Here is a 19,429-nt window from a genome sequence, read left to right as displayed (position 1 = left end):
GACTGGGAATCATCAGGCTCGGTGTTCCGGGTCTTTTTTAAGCACATGACCTTAATGTAGAAAGCAGCCCTCAGGTTTTACTTTGGACTATGCAGGTTGTATTTTGGTTTATGTTTTGTGCCATACAGCAGTTCCCCATTTCACAAAAATCCACAAAGTATACCACTGGCTTACAAGTGTGCTTATTTGTTGCTTAAGTTTTTTTTTTTTTTTTTTTTTTGATGGAAATACATTTTGTTTAATTGGCTACTAAAACTGATGTGTCCCTTCTTTTTTTGTCATGATCTTACGGGCCAGGATGTGAAGCTGAAAATTGGCTAACAACTAACTCTGCTGCATATTCTTAACTTCCTCAAGAATACAAGAATATGAATACAATCCCCACTGATTTTTGCTTTTTAGGCTTCCTAATTTAACCCTGACCCTTTGTCAAAAATCTGATAACTGGTTGTAGCGTCCTTGGAGCAGATTTTTAATTCAAATTAAACTAAATAGTTTGAGTCCACCAAATTACAGAACTGGTAAAAACAATATTAGTAAAATCACTCACTTATAAAAGGGGAGTAAAGGACAAATGGTTAAATTATAGACAATGATAGGCAAAGTCTTTACACCCATTAAAACATAATACAGGGAATATTTCCAGTTGTTCGTCTGAAAGATTTCAGGCCTCAGCTCGTGAAATGTGAGGCATGGTGGCATGGTGATGGCAGCATCATGATGAGGGTATCTTTTACCGTGAATTGTTCTAATGTGTTGCAGGAAAATATTCTATGTATCTGTATTGCTTCGTTTTACGTTTCTTTTTTTTTAACACCGGCGATGTTTCTATTCATAAACTCAACACACATCTTCCATACAAATTGTCCAGAACAAAGGAAGTTGATGTTTAGGGATTTCCTAGAACTGATGAGATCCCTTTGTTAGACGGAAAGGACTGACTTTTACGTGTGCAAATAAGAGTCAAGGCTTTCACAAACCTCCTTCCCTCCCCTGATGTTTTGTGCTCCTCTCTCCGCCCACCATCCCCACCCATGTTTCGTATAATCGTGCCTCAGGCAGCGTTACCACCACCTGAGAACTTTGAGACAGCCTGGGAAGAGCGGCGGACTCAGATCGCGGTCCTCTCCTTGTGAATGACTGTTTTTGGGGCCAGTTGACTGACACAAACTTGATGCAGCCACACCACACTCAAGCTGCTCTGCTGGTTGATGTCTGGGGTTAAGAACTTGATCGAGCAGGTTTTCTTTCTTGTCAGGTGAGTAGTCAGCTAATTGTTCTCTTTGAATGTCTGGTTTTGCTCCTCCTGCAAAAAAAATCTTTCTGTCAAAATGAAGCTCCCAGAGGAGAGTATTGCTTTGGACTGGATTATTCATTTTAACATAGAAAAATAATGTTTTATTATCTGGTGTACTTCTGATTAACGGCTAAATGACTCATAATTGGAAAAATAATCAGTTTTTACTCTTTTCATTTCAAATTTTGGGATTTTTCACACGATCAGCACTGACCTGACGACATATCCAGAGCTTTAAACTCTCCCCACTGAGTTTATACTTAAAAGACAAGACTGTGTTCAGGAAAAGACATGAGGTAAGCTTTACAATAATCTTATTAGGGTTCCAAAAGTTTTCTTAAAATGTTAGGTTTGGGGTATTTTTTTTTTTTTGTATTGTTAATAACAATAAAATGTAAAAGTTCCATTTTAAACAAAATCTTGTTAGTACTGTCGCTTAGTCATAAATTTGGTGCAGATGTGGTAGCAGGGAATTTAAGCAGGTTTAAGAACAGAAAAGAACAAAATAAAGTACTCATGTTTACTGCAATTAGAAACATATCATCCGGTTTATAGTTTTTAGCGGAAAAGACGTTCAGTATGATAAAAATAAATGATGAATGAATTTTATTTTTCATCCTTAAGTCTGATTGGGGGGAAATATTGCCAGACTTAATTGAATGCATTAAAATTGTTTTTTGAAGGATGGAGACTTTCTCAAGATCACAGATTCTGCAGGACTTTAATTTCCAATGCAGCAAACTGGCATCCAATAATAACCGAGGCTTTAAACAGGCCTTTAGGGTAACTACTACAAAGACAAATGACACTTACATCAAAGTTATGGTTTATAAAGTGTGTATAATCTGTTGCTATGGTGCTGACTCTCAGCAGGAGCTGAATGATGTTGGGAAAGATCTCCCCAGTAGAGCAGGCAGCTTGGAGGCCAACAGAGAAAAAAACAGATACCCTTGCATTTTGCCATGTGAGTGGACAGCATCTCACTTTACTTCCAATTACGATAAGCGTGTCTGTAAATGTTTGACATGTTTTTTTGGTTTTTTTTGTTCCATCTTATTGCAGATGATCACTGTCGGGTGAGGCTTTCAGTTCAAAACCAGAACCCAAATTCTGATTACATCAACGCAAATTTCGTCCCTGTAAGAGCTCTCTCTTGTCCTCATTCCTTGTTTTTATTTGTGTCACTTTTCCCACATCTTCATCTTCACTGGGGTCCCCATCATCACTTTATGTAACTGTTTGTCTGCATTTAGGGTGGTGGATCAGAAAGGGACTTCATCTGCACCCAAGGTCCAATATCCAACACTTTAGCCGACTTCTGGAGGATGGTCTGGGAGCAAAACGTCAGGATAATCATCATGCTGACCGCTCTCAGAGAAAAGAACACAGTGAGATGCTTGTTTGCTTCTACCTCAGGGACATGCTAACTGGTTAACTTAGCCATGCCCAAATTCAAAAACATAAGGAAAACCCCGGTTTGTTTGTTACAAACAAAAAAAGAAATCAACAAAAACATGGTCTTAGTTATTTTAGCAGAAACTCAAACCTGAAACATTCTGTTGGGGGGAGCAATTATGTATCAGGACAAACAAGGAGGGTCTGATTAGTTTCTTTCAGCAGCAGCATCATTTCAGGAAACCCTCGCTTGTGTTTTCTGGTTGCCTGCCTCTGTCCTAACTCAATCCACCCACTCACATTAGGCTAACAAGTTGCACCATTATCATGATTGCAAATCCTGCAACCATGAAGGAGCAAAAGAAAGACCCAGACAAAAACAATCTGTGATCCACATTATATGTTTTAGGCTTTTATAATGGTTCCTAGGCAAAAAGGAACACCGTTTGCACCTTCCAAAATATTACAAATCAGGACATAACACAACTGTTTGTGTTCCTCAAATTACTTAACTGTCATTTAAACCAAACATGTAATGATGAAATAAAGGCAAAATTCAAAGGCTGTGTTAAAAACTGTGCCCTAATGCAATAACCTGTGCATCAATGACCTGAAATTGGTGTTTTATTTAAGTCTCAATCTTTCTCATCTTGATGCTGTTCTATTTTAATCATTGTGGTGTAGATTTGCTGCTATCTTTGAAATGATTGTCAGTTTGGGGAAAGCTCTAGTTATCAGTCAGATTTGACTCCACAATATATTTGGTATACAGAGGAGATCATGGTCAACTTAAAGCACCCAGCCCACGCCTGTGGGTACAAAACAAGGCCAAATCACCACCCCTCATGTGTGCTTCCCAGGATTAGGCTGTACTTTTATACTAGGCTTAGTTTTAAACTTGAGAGCCAAATTCATTTTTACATGAAAGAGTTTTCCCCTTGGCAACTATTCTAAGTAAGCCATGTTTGTCTGTTTCCAATTTTATCTTTATGAACTTTAACATGTAGTATGGAAACTCAAGCAGTAGTCTGCAACCTGCAACTCTGGAGTTGTGTGTGGATATTAATCAGTAAGAATAAAAAACGTAATTAATAATTTTGGACAAAAATGCAAAAGAATTGAAAGTTTAAAAATGTAAATGTAATTTAAAAAACACTTCCCTGGCATTTCATGCAATACATAACATTTCCATAAACAATGACACATAAGGTGTAAGGAATGCATAAGTTTTTTTGTTTTTTTTTATTGCAAACTGTACTTTTCTAACTTAATTTGCTTTAAAAACTGAATATCTGAAGAAAAATGTTTTAAACCTAAAAACTAAAGTAAACTTGTTATTCTGGCAACTGAAAATCTATTATCCGTTATTAAAATAAGCTACTTGGTTCACTGAGTTATGTCCCTTTTTGTGGCTCTAAAATTTCTTTCCTGATGCAAAAGATCATTGAACCTTAAAACGGGTGCACATAATTTTTTGCTCCAACTGTGTTACATCATTGACTGCTGTTAAGGAAATAAATAAGTCTTGCCTAAGGTGAAACACTGAGTCAATCAAGAACAAATCAAAATGCATTTTGATTATTATTTTATTAAGAACTAAAGCAAAGAATATGAGCAATGACTCCCCTGGCTAGTCCAGGGAAGTGAAGAAAAGATGAAAGTACATCACTTTTAATATCCACCAGTCCTCTTAGAGAGATGGGAGGAAAGGGAGTATCCCACCAGTTTCAGTTTTACTTCACAACTCTGGTATTTGCACCTGCAGACTGTGACCATGGATGGTTCAAACTCAGGTCAGAAATACCCTTTATTATGTGTTTCCAGTGAGCTGCCTCCAACAGGAAGGGTGCTTTATAGCTAAAATTGATGGCTTGATTGATTGATTGAAATAAAACAAAGTTTTGACATAACACTGTGCCTGTGTGTGTGCAGGTAATGTGTGAAAAGTACTGGTCTCTGGAAGAAGGGACAGTTTATCATGGGCTGTTCCAAATAACAACAGTGACTCGGAAACAGGGTCCAGATTATTTTGTTACTACCATTAACCTGCGACAGGTAAGAGAAATGCCTGCTTTTCCTCTTCCCTTTAAACTGATTTCTTTTTACTTTATAGGCAGAACAAATGTCTGTTTTTCAGAGGGACCTGCCAAACGACAGGATAATCACACATTACTACTACCCGTACTGGCCGGACCAGAGCGTCGCAAACCCATCTTCTCTGTGTGCGTTCACTGAGCATGTGCGGCAGCATTTGGAGGCTCTGCCCCGCCTGGGGCCAGCTGTGGTGCACTGCAGGTGTGATTTCTGGATTTAACATCTTCTGCTTCAAAAACTATAAGGTCTGGAATCAATTATGTTTCACTCTGACAGTTTTGTTGCTCGGCTTCTGTGGTTCAGTGCAGGCATCGGCCGGTCCGGGACGTTTGTGACTTTGTTGTGGCTGATGCAGCTGAGTATGAGAGGAATCCCACCTGACATCAAAGGTGCTGTGAGGGACCTGCGACTGCATCGGATGTCGATGGTCCAGACACTTGTAAGTCTATACTGAACATCACTTAAATACACAGCTATAAGGATATTTTAAAGCGATAACAACTCTATAATTCACAACAAACATCCTGTCTAAACATTTTAAAAGGCAAGCAGATCTAATTTATATCCAGTTAAACAGATTCTAGTTGGGTCCAAACTCAAAAAGATATCCACGGAAACCAAGGCACTTGAGCCAAGTTGTTGCCTTAGCAACAGCCCCTAATCTTAGCAAGCAAGAGGCGACTGTCAAGAGAAACCTCTGGCTGAGTGGTAAACATGTCAAAATCTTAATACCACAGAATACTTTCTATAAATACAGGTCCTTCTAAAATAATTAGCATATTGTGATAAAGTTTATTATTTTCCATAATGTAATGATAAAAATTAAACTGTCATATTTTAGATTCAATGCACACCTACTGAAATATTTCAGGTCTTTTATTGTTTTAATATTGATGATTTTGGCATACAGCTCATGAAAACCCAAAATTTCTATCTCAAAAAATTAGCATATCATGAAAAGGTTCTCTGAACGAGCAATTAACCTCATCATCTGAATCAACAAAGTAACTCTAAACACCTGCAAAAGATTCCTGAGGCTTTTAAAAACTCCCAGCCTGGTTCATTGCTGAAAACCGCAGTCATGGGTCAGACTGCTGACCTGACTGCTGTCTAGAAGGCCATCATTGACACCCTCAAGCAAGAGGGTGAGATACAGAAAGAAATTTCTGTTCCCAGAGTGCTGTATCAAGGCACCTCAGTGGGAAGTCTGTGGGAAGGAAAAAGTGTGGCAGAAAGCGCTGCACAACGAGAAGAGGTGACCGGACCCTGAGGAAGATTGTGGAGAAGGGCCAGACCTTCCAGACCTTGGGGGACCTGCAGAAGCAGTGGACTGAGTCTGGAGTAGAAACATCCAGAGCCACTGTGCACAGGCGTGTGCAGGAAATGGGCTACAGGTACCGCATTCCCCAGGTCAAGCCACTTTTGAACCAGAAACAGCGGCAGAAGCCCCTGACCTGGGCTACAGAGAAGCAGACTGTTGCTCAGTGGTCCAAAGTACTTTTTTCGGATGAAAGCAAATTTTGCATGTCGTTCAGAAATCAAGGTACCAGAGTCTGGAGGAAGACTGGGGAGAAGGAAATGCCAAAATGCCAGAAGTCCAGTGTCAAGTACCCACAGTCAGTGATGGTCTGGGGAGCTGCTGGTGTTTGTCCACTGTGTTTTATCAAGGGCAGAGTCAATGCAGCAGCCATCACGAGATTTTGGAGCACTTCATGCTTCCATCTGCTGAAAAACTTTATTTTTCATTTTTCAGCACCAAACCCACTGGTATAACTGACCATGGTATTACTGTGCTCAATTGGCCTGCCAACTCTCCTGATCTGAACCCCATAGAGAATCTGTGGGACATTGTGAAGAGAAAGTTGAGAGATGCAAGACCCAAAACTCTGGATGAGCTTAAAGCCGCTATCGGAGCATCCTGGGCCTCCATAACACCTCAGCAGTGCCACGCCGCATTGAAGCAGTCATTTCTGCAAAAGGATTCCCGACCAAGTACTGAGTGCATAACTGAACATAATTATTTGAAGATTGACTTTTTTGGTATTAAAACATTTTTCTTTTATTGGTCGGATGAAATATGCTAATTTTTTGAGATAGTAATTTTGGGTTTTCATGAGCTGTATGCCAAAATCATCAGTATCAAAACAATAAGACATGAAATATTTCAGTTGGTGTGCAATGAATCTAAAATATGACAGTTTAATTTTTATCATTACATTATGGAAAATAATGAACTTTATCACAATATGCTAATTGTTTGAGAAGGACCTGTCTTGGGAACAAACTTTCAATATAAGGTGTTCAGCAAATAGAAAGTATCATCCAGATTAGGCTTTGACCGAGCCCCGCAACACCTTTATTATTCACTTACCAGCAATTCCGCTGAAGTTGTGCCTGATGTAAAAACTACAGCCTTGAACAGACTGTGATGCAAATCCCATTAAAGAGTGAGCTGGAGTGAGCTTCAAGAGGCTTCACACAGATTATATCAGACATAAGTCGCTACTTTTGCATTTCTTGTGTTAAATCAATCCTGAGCCAAAGACAATGAAAGAGAGGACTTACCTGGGCTTAGAAAATAAAGAATTGAACAGTTTGGAGGATGAGCGGAGACAGACAGAATCCAAGATGCTTTGGGTACATCGCAAAATTTCCACAGTTGGTGAATATTTAGGGAGCTACGTCACATGCAATGCAATCAAGTACCACAAACTTTTAGAAGGAATGCCTCTCTTTATGGATGTCGATATCATTTTCCAGCAAGACTTCACATCTGCCAAAGACCATGTGCTCAATTGGCCAGTTTTCTTTTACCTGAATCCCACAGTGAATCTGTCGAGCATTGTCAGAAGAGAAACACTTGACCAAACAATGCAGATAAGCTGAAGGTTAGAATGTCTGTGGCATTGCTTATAAGCAATACCACAGACTGAGTCCATGCCACACTTCACTGGTCCATCAATTTATGCAAACAGTACGCTAAGTACTATGCATAAACCTTACTGTATGTAGATATACGTTTTGGTAGGCAGGCATTCATGCATCAAAAATTAGTTTTTACTGATTTTTGTCCTATTAAAGTTGTTAGAAACCAAATATTTCATTAACTATAAGTTCTAATCATCAAAATTACTAAATAACCACAAGAAATATAGCACAAATTAATCTATAGTTTAAAACAAACATTTTGATGACTAACCTTACTGGGAGGTGTAATTGAGCTACTTATTATAGACTGTGTACTTAACTGACTCATGCCATCCAAACAAAACAAAGCCATTTCATAACCTGCTCATTCTTTTGTGTGTATTCAGGACCAGTACATATTTATTCATCACTGTCTGCTACACTGGCTCAGCAAAGGAGCATCAGTAAGGTAGGGATGCAGAAATAAGTTCCCACTGCGCGCAGAAAGACAGTATTATGAGGCAACCCAGGAGGACTGAATGAGACATCTCCTCTTTCTCAGCAGGCAACAGATGCAGGTACCGGATTTGAGTCCTAACCAACACAAGAAGGATCAACCTCAGAGCTCACGGAGGAGGAGGCGAACCAGCTCTCAACAGCAACCTCCGGCAGACCAACCCCAGAACACACTGCAGCAGATTTTTAAACCTGGGAACCTACTGAGGAGGTTAATACCCTCCTTATCACAGATGAATCCAAACTCACAAAATGCCTGAAGATATCCTCTGAAAAAAGGCACGGAAGAACTGATAACCATCTCATTGGACGTAAAAGGGGAGGCCTTCTTGATGCTGCTTTATACGAGTGTTGGCAATGACTAAAGCTGCAACGCTGTGTATGCAGTGAGGAGAGGCCCCGGAGGCACAGAACTGCCCTGACACATGCAGAGAAATGCTCTTAACAAAGACACAGCAGTTTGTACTGTAACCAGGAGGAAGAACTGAGGGAATAATTCATCAGGTTAAACCTGTTATTCTGCAAATCACTTCTGATTCATGAGAAAAAGAGGCTGCATGAAATAAAAACACTGCAGGCAGAGGCTTTTTATCAGGTCACCGACAAAAAACCTTTTATGATGAGCAAAGATTCCAGGTGGGAGCGGCTAGAGAGCTAATTATTTACCTTAATTGGTGACAGACTGCTGAGATGTATTTTATTAACAACTGTTGGGGGGAAAAAAAGTCCACTGTGCATTTCTTTCAAGTAACACAATCAAATCTATCAATCAGGGTGCAGAGGTGACAACAGAAAGACAGACACACAGTGTAGTGGCTGTACAAAAAAGGTCATGTTTGAAAAACACACAGGCACTGCCATTCTCCTTAAATGACTGAATCCCATTGTAGTTCATGGAGAAACTACTGGTACTATACATTATAGAACATGTAGGGCTAACCCACTTTAAGTCTTTCATGAAGTACAGTGGACATGATACATTAGATCCCTCTTTAGTCTTTGTGTTTGACGTCCTCAAGAGATAAAGGATTCAGCAGACATCAGCGTCCAAGTCCTCCTTTCGCCACACCTTCACTCTGTGGCAAGTGCTATTAGCTGCAGATTAGACGATGCCAGCCTGTTGCAATCAAATCCAAGGAGGATTTAATTACTAATGTGATTCAATACCGCCAAGCTCCAACAGAGGGTGCTCTTAAGCAGGTAATCTCAAAAGCTCAGCATCTCCAAGTAAGTAGGCTCAACCCAAACAAAATGATATCAGAAAGGAAAATGTATATAACTTAAAGACTTTTTCATACCTAGTTTGTCGTTTTTTTATATATACAGTTCTGATGTCACTGAGATATTCACTGTGAGACTCAACAGTGACCAAGGCAGACAAAGAAATAAAACAACAAATAGGGAAAGAAAAAGCAGCATAGTGTAGGCCAACCATGGTGACAATTGGAAATATATTACAGATTAAAACAGGTAAGAAAATTAACATTTATATCAGACTATTGGTGAAGTGAACCAACAGTTAAAATAACTTTTAAATTAGAGTTTAGGTCCACTAAAAGATTATTAGACTCTACATCCTGTGGCCATAACGAAGACAAAAAAAAAAAAAAGGGGACTGTCTCAATGAGACTAATCTCCCTATATATTGATTTTTTAAGTGTATTTACAGTTCATGTCCAAGGCAGGCCGGCACATGATATAAACAGATACATGCCACCCCAAAAGAAAATAAAATGAGGAGAGTGAGAAGAGCAAACTACTCATGACGAGCTATCAAAGGCTGGGTGATAAAAACAGGAGGAGTCCCTTCTGTTTTTACTTCTCTTCAGGTCCAACTAGTGCACGCTCTCCGACATGTTAAGCACTTCCTGGATTTCACGGACAACAAGGATTCGGGCGAGCATCTGCTCCAGGTGCTCCCGGGGGATTGGTTGTGTTGAGTACCAAATGGGGCTGTTTGGAGCCACCACCGGCTCCGGGGTCAGGTAGAAGGTGTCGTTACGGCCTTTAGCACTCTGAGGACTGTACAAACACACAACGGTAACAAGAGTGAGGATGTTTAATGGGTGTACTTATTTAAATGTCAAAAATGTCAGTTTCCTAACACAAACTGAAAGAAAACAGTTCCTAGTAGGAAGAGGTGAGGAGGGAGGGCTTGATTTCATATATTACTATCCATCTTTCAGAATTACATGTAAAATGCTTAGGGGAAAAAAATAAACTATATTCCCATTCATCAAAAATCTAAACTAAAAACGCTCATCTTAGGCCTCTAAATATATATTTTGATGCACTTTTTGAACGTAATTAGATTAAAGGTTATAGTTATTTATACTTTGGAGCATAAATAGAGATATCTTTGTAGCCTATTCACTTTCTGTTGTAACAAAATCAGAACCTCGATTGAGGAACCTGCCTTTTACTCATGCATAATTTCCATAAAATAAAAAACACACATGGTACTGGTCACAATCTTTAACAGCCAGGGAAAGTTTGATTGGTGGATCTCTTGTCAAGTCATTTAGGTTCTCCAACACCGGCCTTGAGTGTTAGGCGAGTCTTTAAGTTACTGTAAGCTACTTCTTTAATCAAACAGAGTTTCTGCAAAACCTAAGTGGAAAGTAAAAAATAACTTCATAACACATGATTCGAGTGTCTTTACACTGGCTACGTAACTTGAACAGCTTTTTATGGTATGTAATTAGGTACATAACCATTATAGACAGTGGGTCTCAGCCACCCACTAATATCCATGATTTCAAATTAAACATTTTGAACTGACGTTTGAAGACACTTTTGCATGATGGAGGTGCTGGAAATGGGGAAAAATTGTTTTATTAAAAATACAACATAATTTTAATTAGCTACAATTAAAATGTATGCTAGTGAGGTTTAGGACAGCTGCATGGACAGCTGATTGCTCCATTGAATGACAGCCACTGAGCTTATTGCTTTCATTCATCTTGGCATATGTAGCTTTGGAACAACATAATAAACCCAAATCATTCAGCAAGAGCAACAACTCAGAGATGAAGGTAAAATATCTGTTTCTCAAAACAACATGTTAGAAGTTGAAGGAAACAAATAATGACTGAACATAAGAGTGGACGGTGTGTTGGTATTAACTAATGTTGATCACTTAACATATTAGAAAAGTCCATTTTTCCAGTGTTTTAACATTAGTAAAAAACATGCAATCTCAAATATCTATTATCCTCCAAAACAGCTACATTACTATCAGATATCAACATTGGCCTCAATTTTTCCCATTGCTGCATTCCTGATAGAACATGCGAACTTAAGACATAAACTTGAGTTTGTATTTCAGACTTTTTAAGACCTAGAATGAGATTACTTTTTCTGACCTTCCAAAAGTCCTGACCAAATAAGGTTCAGGTCTTTAGGGTCCAATAAATATTCACTCTAAAAGATGGCGAAGCTAGATTATTCAGCATCAATGTTTTTTTGTTTTTTGTTTGTTTTTTTTTTGATTCTCAATAGCAACAATCTTGCAAATTAAGACACTTCAGCGCAGAGTGCAGCATCTTCACACCCTTTCAATTACACCAACTAGTAATTTTACTTAATCATAGCAGCTCCTCAAAGAGGAACTAAATCTTATTAAGAAGTCGCTTCCCATTTACCATTTGAAGAGGTAGAAATCATAGAGCTTGATAGGGCAGCGCAGCGGGTTCTCAGGGTCCTCCAGCTGTTCCGAGTACATGTCATCTGTCACTGAACGAAAAGTAACAACAGTCATCGTTACTCTCCATGGAGAAATGCAACTCAGATTTTATCAGAAAGCTCTATGCACGTTTGTCGCAGAATCTATTGCGATAAACGATAATATTGTTTTGAGACCATTTTCAAGTGATATAATGTTAATGGTATTTTAATGCAAGAATACATTCTTAAAGATAGATACACATTCATTTCTAATGAACATTTGACACTAGAAATTGAAGATATAACCGAAAAAACAAAACAGCAACTAAAAAAAAAATTATTATGAAGTCTCTAAACAAAGTTGTCCTTCAAAAAAAGTTGAGACCAAATCACCAAACTGAAGACTTTTTGGATTTAATCAGAAAGCACGAGTACAAGTTTTTCTACCAAAAACTTCTTCTACCAGAAAGAGAGAAAATGATAAATCATGCAAATGGAAATTTTTGAGCTTGTTTTAATTTATCATGCATTTTATTACTGAGCCATCGCTTATTGTGACAGGCCTACTGATTACCTCATACATGAGTAAGCAGGACTTTTACACAGTCTAGAAGAGAGTACTACTGCACTTTTAAAAAGAGTGAAAATCACACTAACATTTTTTTTAAGGCCAGTGGTCAATAGTTTGAATTGAAGCAGAGAAATACTGAGCAGAATTGAATCATAACATGCAATTATAAAAGGACTTTAACATCTGTTTACCCTCTTACCTTTCTGTCCTATGAACCTCTCTGCTGACTTCAGGTACCGTATGCTGGTGCTCTTGTCTTTGGGATTGTTGGGACTCTTCCTGGTGTGTCTCAACACCTTTGAAAAAGCCAATTTTAGATGCTGATCCACTGTTTTTAGGTGGAAATACCTGGAAAACAAATCAACATCAACCAGTGAGGCAGACTACTAAAGATATGCAGTAGACGAATGCAAACCGATCGACATTTGATCATGCATCGTTAAATGAAGAAAATCCTTTTTGTTAGCGAAATGTCTGCAGAACCATCAGAATACTGGAGGGCTTTGAAACTCACTTTGTGTTGAAGAACATGAGAGTCGTGAGCAGTGTTGATGGAGAATGAGCTCCCAGCTGTTTACACTCCCACAGCATCTCCTCTGTAACATGACTGGGAATAACATATCCTGGGGAAAGAGGGAAAAAAGCAGAATATGAAGAGCTGGTAGGTTTAGAAAACTGTTGCTCATGCAGCTGGAACTCATTGTAAAGGTTTGCAGGAACAGGTGGTGTGTAGGAAATTTATGCAGAGCAACACAGCAAATTACAAAAATAAATATATGGGTGTACCTAGAGGATGAACCGACGGCCTCCAGGGGTCCAAGATTAGATGAAGACAATGAGCGAAACGAGTATAGTACTGATCTGAGAAAATGTCGTCAACTCGACCGTTATCAAACAGATACTGCAGGAGGAAGAGAGAGAAGCAGATCATCAGTGGTGCCAGTAACTCCCAGTCTATTGTATGCAGAGATTCTTAGCAGGACAAATAAAACAAGCCCTGGAGTTCAATCAAAATGTCAACATCCACTCTAGAAACTTTCATTTAGTTCCTGTTTGGGAAGGCAGTAAAATTTAGTTTTAAGATTATTGGAACAAAATAATTATTTTTTCTAACTTCAATTGTAAACTATGCAAATTAAAAGCTCTGAATTTCTTTATTTGTTAACTAAAACTTGCTACAGATCAACGGAGAGTTTTTGGGGGTGAATGAGTGTAACTAACCTTTTGTATGCAGAGAAATACATAATAAAGAACATCCGCCTCGTATGATTCTCCTTCAAGCCCCCGAGCCTCTGCTGTCATCAGAGACAGACCCATGCAGAGTTCAGCCACCGCACACGACACCAGATCCTCCTGGAAACGAAGCGCCTGGCGTCCTGAAGCACCACATAAGGAAAAATGCCAATTGAGAAAGGAACAGAAAATCCTTTACTGTCCCACAATGGGGGAAGTTGTTCATAACAATTATTGTTTGTCACTTTAACTCTAAGTAAAATGCATGGTCTCTCACGGCCTATTGGAGCAAGTTTGTTCTGATCCGATTTGTCCAGCTCTGCATTTTTCCTCTGAGCCCAGAGTCGCCACACGTCCAGCCCCTCCTCTGGCTTCAGCGTTGCGGGCAGCAGCAGCTCCTGCACCTGTACTTGCTGCTGACCTTGACCATCTACTTCTGTGACCACCGTCTGACCCTGAAAACAACCAATCAAAATAAAAATAAAAAAACTTTCACTGAGCTGAAATGAAACACCTGCAGGATGAAAGGATTCTGTGTTATTACTTGTAGCGGCTGTCCATCCTGCCCCGTCAGCCCCTGTGTGTGCAGCACCTGCTGCTGGGGGTCCCAGATAATGGATTGTGTGGCGTTGGAGTAGCCCTGCACAGCCACAGGAATGTGGATGTTTCCGTTCATCAGCTGGGCAGGGAAGAGTGTGTTTGCGGCCAGCGTGTGAACCACTTCCTCTTGGTTGCTCATCCCGGTGGAGCTTGTTATGCTGGAAACTGCCTGCACAGTCTGACTTTGACTAGTGGGGCTTTTTAGCTTGTCGCTTTCAACGGTGACCTGGGTCGGCATTGTGGTCATTGTTGTAGTGTTTGTCCCTGCCACCTGCACCGTCCCGTAAGCTTCCTGGGGGATGGCAATGTGTGTGACCTGCTCACGGCCCCCAGACCCAGCAGGAGCAGAGTACACAGGAATGGTCCAGGTCTCACCTGTGGGACTGGTGATCGTACCAGTAGCACTGTAAAGGTGGGAACTGTCTACAGTTAGGAGGTCTGGCCGCAGCGACACGTAGCTCTGCTGCTGCCCCTGACCCTGTGGGATTGCCAAGACTGTGGCTACTTGCTGACCAGGCAGGGCATACGACACAGTGATGGGCATGTCCACCTTACGCTTTTTAGCTGGCTGCAGGACCCCTGCTGCTTGGGATGTAGCAACAGTGGTTCCCATCACCCTCCGCTCCACTCCGTCCTGCTGCTGGGTGGGCGACAGGGCCCCCACCGTCTGGATCTGGATCTGCTGCCCGCCTGCCACAGCTGCCACCAGCTGGGCTTGCAGCTGAAACACACAAGGTCAGAAGTAATAATGAGTAAAGTAAAAAAAAAAAAATCTAGTACACTACTGTGTTTTTACACTGCGGTGCCATTACAAGATCTCATTGCAATAGCTCTAGCAATTATGGGAAGGAAATAAAAATAAAAAAAAAAGCGGCGAAAGAAAAAAATACTAATACTCAGATTTCATTAAAAAAAAAACAAAAAAAAAAAAAACTTTGAATTGGGAATCAAGACTTGCTGTGTGAATGAAGTCCCAACTTGTTTACTGCCTCGTCTTGCTGTGTGCATCATTCCAGCACCAATAGTTTATGGACAAACCTGTTGCTGCTGTTCCTCTGTCAGCTCCCCAGGCTGAATCAGCTGTGCAGTGGTAATGCCCTGCAGCTGCTGATGGGAACCAGCGGGCACCTGGAGAACCTGGCCAAGCATCTGACCCTGTTGCTGGCCTTGAATTTGCACCTGTGCAATTAGTATAAGCAGGACATTAAGCGGACACATGATATTATCAAACTGAATAAGATGACAATACATTTTTCTTAACAAAATTCAGATTCTGACCTGGACAATCTGTTGTTCTGCATTCTGTTGGACAGACTGCTGCGATGCAGAGTCCTGCATCTGCTGCTGTGGCTGGACCTGCACCTGAACCTGCAACAGAGGATAAGGTTTTCATTTTTAAAAGAAGCACTCTCAAAACAAATGTATGTATATATGGCAATATATACATATGTATATATTGCAAAATGTATATTCATTTTGGTAATTTTGTATTCCGCATTAGAAATCAGAGTGGACAAAAAACTGAGCCAGGTGACTGCTACGACACACCTGAATCAAATACGAATGTCATTAGCAGAAATCTGTATAATCTGACATAGTATAAAATTGCAGACATTTTTCAGCTATTTAATTCAGATGTGCTGGACTAGAAAGGCACTTAAAAGTTTCAAATAATTTGCCCTTCATCTGAAAACCCTGAGCTAAACAAATAAAGTTGTAGAGGATTTCTGCGCTGCAGTAATTGAACAACAAATGCCACTAAAATACTTCAAAGTAAGAAGCAATCAGGAATAAATAACTAATTAAATTGCAAAGTCACTTAGGAGCACGCGCGCGCACACACACACACACCCACACACACACTTCACTAGTGGAGATGAAAATAAAATTCACGTAGAACAGATATAAAACAATGTAGTAGTAATGTCAAGCTCCCCCTGAGTCAAAAGAAGAGTCTTTAATATTTTGGAGTCCTAAACAGTTCTTATACAAGAAAGAGAGCTGTTCCATAAAATGGAAAAAGCAACTGCACACACACAATTACCTCTACTTAGATTAGAGCTCCAAACATTTAAAAGCATCTTATTTTCAAAGTGTATCTTTTCTTGATTAGACTTGATAAAAGACCTCCAAGATTAGACAAGGTGAGACTTAAATACTTCAAAACCCAACAATAAAATCTAACAATCAGTCCTTTAGTAGCTAGGAAGTCAGGTGACGCAAACACTGGAATTGCACGATCCCATTTCCTAGTTCCTGTTAGAAGTTATGGAGCCACAGCTACAGATGATATTCTGAAATAAAGAACCACAGTAAATTAAAAGCGCTATAATAAAAGGCATTAATGAAATTCTCAAAAGAAAAAAAAAAAAGAAAAAAAACTATGAAAGAAACGGGGCTCTGGCAAGTTGGAGGACAAAAATGTAAAAAGATTGTTTTGACAATTTACTTACTAAATTTAAGAGCTGTTAGGGAGTATGCTGAAGTTCTACATAAAAGAATCAACTATAAGAAGGTAAAGGCCTCAGAATACTGTCCAAGTTATCTCAAACCTAACCTAAGATAATTCATGGCTTCTGTTTAGTTTTCATTAAGATACAGAAAAACAAAGGACATTTTCTTTTGCGATAAAGCCATTAAATGTTCAAGTTTCTAGCAATGTTTTACGCCTGCCCAATAATGGTAAATCAGAATTGCAACAACATTTTTCTGCACAGTATGGAGAAATATACCAGTTGTGATAAATCCACATTTTTCTATTCTAGTAATAAGATGTTCCCAACTCTTTTGATAACCTTAAAAAAATATTGCAGGGCATTATCTGTGTCAAGTGTGTGCATCTATTGTCGTGAAAAGCCAAGCATGCAACCAATTCACAATTTGCATGCTTGTGTACTCATAATGAATGCACTCTGAATTCATGACACTATATAACATGTAGCATATGCTGCATTTTAATCAGATTCTTGTTACATGAATATTGTACAGATATCATAATGAAAATACATAGTTGACACACTAACCTATAAAATCTGGTTTGAAGTTTAATCATGTGCATTCTTTATATGTATGCAATTTATATGTATATAAAAAACACATTTTTGAGTCACAAAGACTTCATTTACCGGACATGCCAGCTCCAACAGCGACCCAGCCACTTCTGTACTGTCTGTATAGATGCAGTTGGTCTCTTGTTGGTAAACCATAGTTGTAGTGGTGGTTGTAGTGTCTCCACTTTGTTGGCTGAACTCCTGCAAAGCATCAGGACCTTTACTGGCCAAGGACTCCAGGAACTCCTTCATACGATGTTGAGGAATGCTCCGAGCTTTCTGTCTCACTAGCTCCTCATATGAGCTGCTGCTATCCATGGCATTATTCATAGCTGCAGACTGTTATCACTTCGATGAGATGGAAACCTGGAGCAAAAGATATAAAGCGACATTTTGAATTTCAATTAAAACTATAATAAAGAAAATAAAATAAAAATTACTATATTAAGATCATTCAACACCGGCTTTAGTCGGACGCAGTCAGAGCTAAATGACTGGTGATTGCACAGAGAGAGATTGTAATAGGAAAGGGTTAATTCCGGCTGAGTGTAAACGAGCTGGGACAAAAGCGCGGTCACTTTCCAAATCGAATGCAGCAGTCTTGGGTTGGTAACATATTCAGGATGAAACGGGCACGCTTAAAACTGGATTTATGTTACTGCAATGTTTACGGTTACCTGTCTGAACAGCCCCTAACCAAGCTGTTGATTACACAACGCGCTAGGTTAGCCAGGTGCATTGCTAACTAGCCGCGTGTGGTTTGCAAAATAAAGCCAATCACTGTGTCGTTGGAAACAAGGGTTAAATCCAACAATTCAGATGACAATTGTCGCTTCGCAAAGGATTAAAGGTGCGTTCAAACCATCAGCTCTTGACAAACCATTCTACGTCTGTTGCGCTTTACTGTTTTTTCTCTGATTACCTTAAAGCTAACAGGCTAGTTTTAGCATGGATATTGGCTACCTGTCTCTAACAGCTCGAAGTTTAAGTCGTCCACAACGGTTTTCCTCCAGTAAGCTGGACGGTGCAGTACTGTTGGTGTTTTAAGCAGCTACCTAATGGGTTACTTTCTCCGTTAGCTGTAGTTTTTCCTTTTTTTCCCCACCAGACTCATATTCCGCTGGGCGCCATCTTACAACAGCGTCCTCAAACCAATAGGCTACCGATTTGTAACTCTGGGGTGCTGTCGCGATATTTCTGACAGGTAACATCGCGAGAATCTTCAGTAGCTTTGTAATCTGTTAAAGGCGACTCGTACAAACAGAAAAGCAGACGGGATGGCGCAGATGTCGTTCCACCTTAAAACACAGTTCTTCCAGAGAGACGCTCCTAGTGGCTCACTGGCATCTAAATCTTTTAAGGTGGTGCCAGAGAGATGCACCGAATATTTAGTCGGGGCTTCCGAAGCTCTGGGCAGGTGGGAGTTAATTCCCACGCACGTCAGTCTGGCGTTGCATTATCCCACGTTGTTTAATGTTTACGGTTTAATGTGCTCTTATTGTGGTCATATAAATCTCATCTTAAAAGTATCCCTGTCCATACAACTGCTATTCTGATGCCGTATTTGATGAATCATTGTTTACATCAGTAGTAGTTATACTATAGTGTGGTTTTATGTACTGCTATAATGAGGATGAAGATCAAAAAAGTGGTAAGCTAGCTACATTTATCTATCCAGGAGTACAGAGTTCATGAGCTGCCTGAAAAAGTCCACGACTTTACCCTGAGAGTCCTGAGAAGCAGAGAAGAATCAGATGACTTGAGTTAAAAGTTTTATCCTGATTCAGATAAGCTTGGAAGAAGTGGTGATGTAAAGCAGGTGTTTTCATGGCGGTCCACCAGTGCCTCCTTGAACCTATTCCATTCATAACTTTAAACTGTTTTAAAAGAAATACTTTACCAATGACTTTTGTTGCCAATGCAGACTACAGAGATAAACATTGTAGCTGTTATTGTTAAACTCAGAACATCACGCAGTTAAATATTTAGGTGCACTTAAGAAAAAAAATGTCAGGCACACCAGTACAACGAGTTACTCTACAGCCCTAAATAACATAATCACCTGGGTTTGCCCTCATTGTTTAGTCTAGTAATCACTTC

General features: G+C 39.7%; 2 protein-coding genes across 6 annotated transcripts; one reads left to right on the top strand and one right to left on the bottom strand.

The window, feature by feature from the left end:
- The first annotated feature begins 920 nt into the window (after positions 1-920).
- LOC103145044 (receptor-type tyrosine-protein phosphatase V-like) lies at positions 921-8,924 on the top strand. 4 transcript variants are annotated; one of them, XM_016676544.1, is made up of 11 exons: positions 921-1,258; positions 1,505-1,593; positions 1,981-2,080; positions 2,168-2,261; positions 2,360-2,436; positions 2,551-2,685; positions 4,625-4,747; positions 4,830-4,987; positions 5,063-5,225; positions 8,101-8,162; positions 8,259-8,924. In XM_016676544.1, exons 2-11 carry the CDS (start codon positions 1,589-1,591, stop codon positions 8,467-8,469), a joined length of 1,128 nt encoding a protein of 375 aa, XP_016532030.1. In that variant the 5' UTR covers positions 921-1,258; positions 1,505-1,588; the 3' UTR covers positions 8,470-8,924. The 4 variants fall into 4 exon arrangements, with proteins under 4 accessions (XP_016532030.1, XP_016532028.1, XP_016532029.1 ...); XM_016676542.1 differs by having other exon boundaries at positions 923-1,258; positions 8,256-8,924; XM_016676543.1 differs by having other exon boundaries at positions 924-1,258; positions 2,171-2,261; positions 8,256-8,924.
- A 95-nt stretch (positions 8,925-9,019) lies between these two features.
- On the bottom strand, positions 9,020-18,500 carry LOC103145045 (glutamine-rich protein 1). 2 transcript variants are annotated; one of them, XM_007562286.2, is made up of 12 exons: positions 18,293-18,500; positions 17,405-17,695; positions 15,558-15,647; positions 15,318-15,458; positions 14,224-15,000; positions 13,957-14,134; positions 13,668-13,822; positions 13,233-13,347; positions 12,961-13,069; positions 12,646-12,794; positions 11,854-11,944; positions 9,020-10,231 (listed from the first exon to the last, which is right to left on the bottom strand). In XM_007562286.2, exons 2-12 carry the CDS (start codon positions 17,657-17,659, stop codon positions 10,045-10,047), a joined length of 2,247 nt encoding a protein of 748 aa, XP_007562348.1. In that variant the 5' UTR covers positions 17,660-17,695; positions 18,293-18,500; the 3' UTR covers positions 9,020-10,044. The 2 variants fall into 2 exon arrangements, with proteins under 2 accessions (XP_007562348.1, XP_007562349.1); XM_007562287.2 differs by having other exon boundaries at positions 18,385-18,497.
- Between the last annotated feature and the right edge of the window lie 929 nt (positions 18,501-19,429).

The sequence above is a fragment of the Poecilia formosa genome, unplaced genomic scaffold (assembly GCF_000485575.1).
Source record: "Poecilia formosa unplaced genomic scaffold, Poecilia_formosa-5.1.2 Scaffold135, whole genome shotgun sequence".
NCBI lineage: Eukaryota > Metazoa > Chordata > Actinopteri > Cyprinodontiformes > Poeciliidae > Poecilia > Poecilia formosa.
The sequence above is the reverse complement of the archived record's forward strand: the minus strand, read 5'-3'. Positions and strand labels throughout refer to the sequence as shown.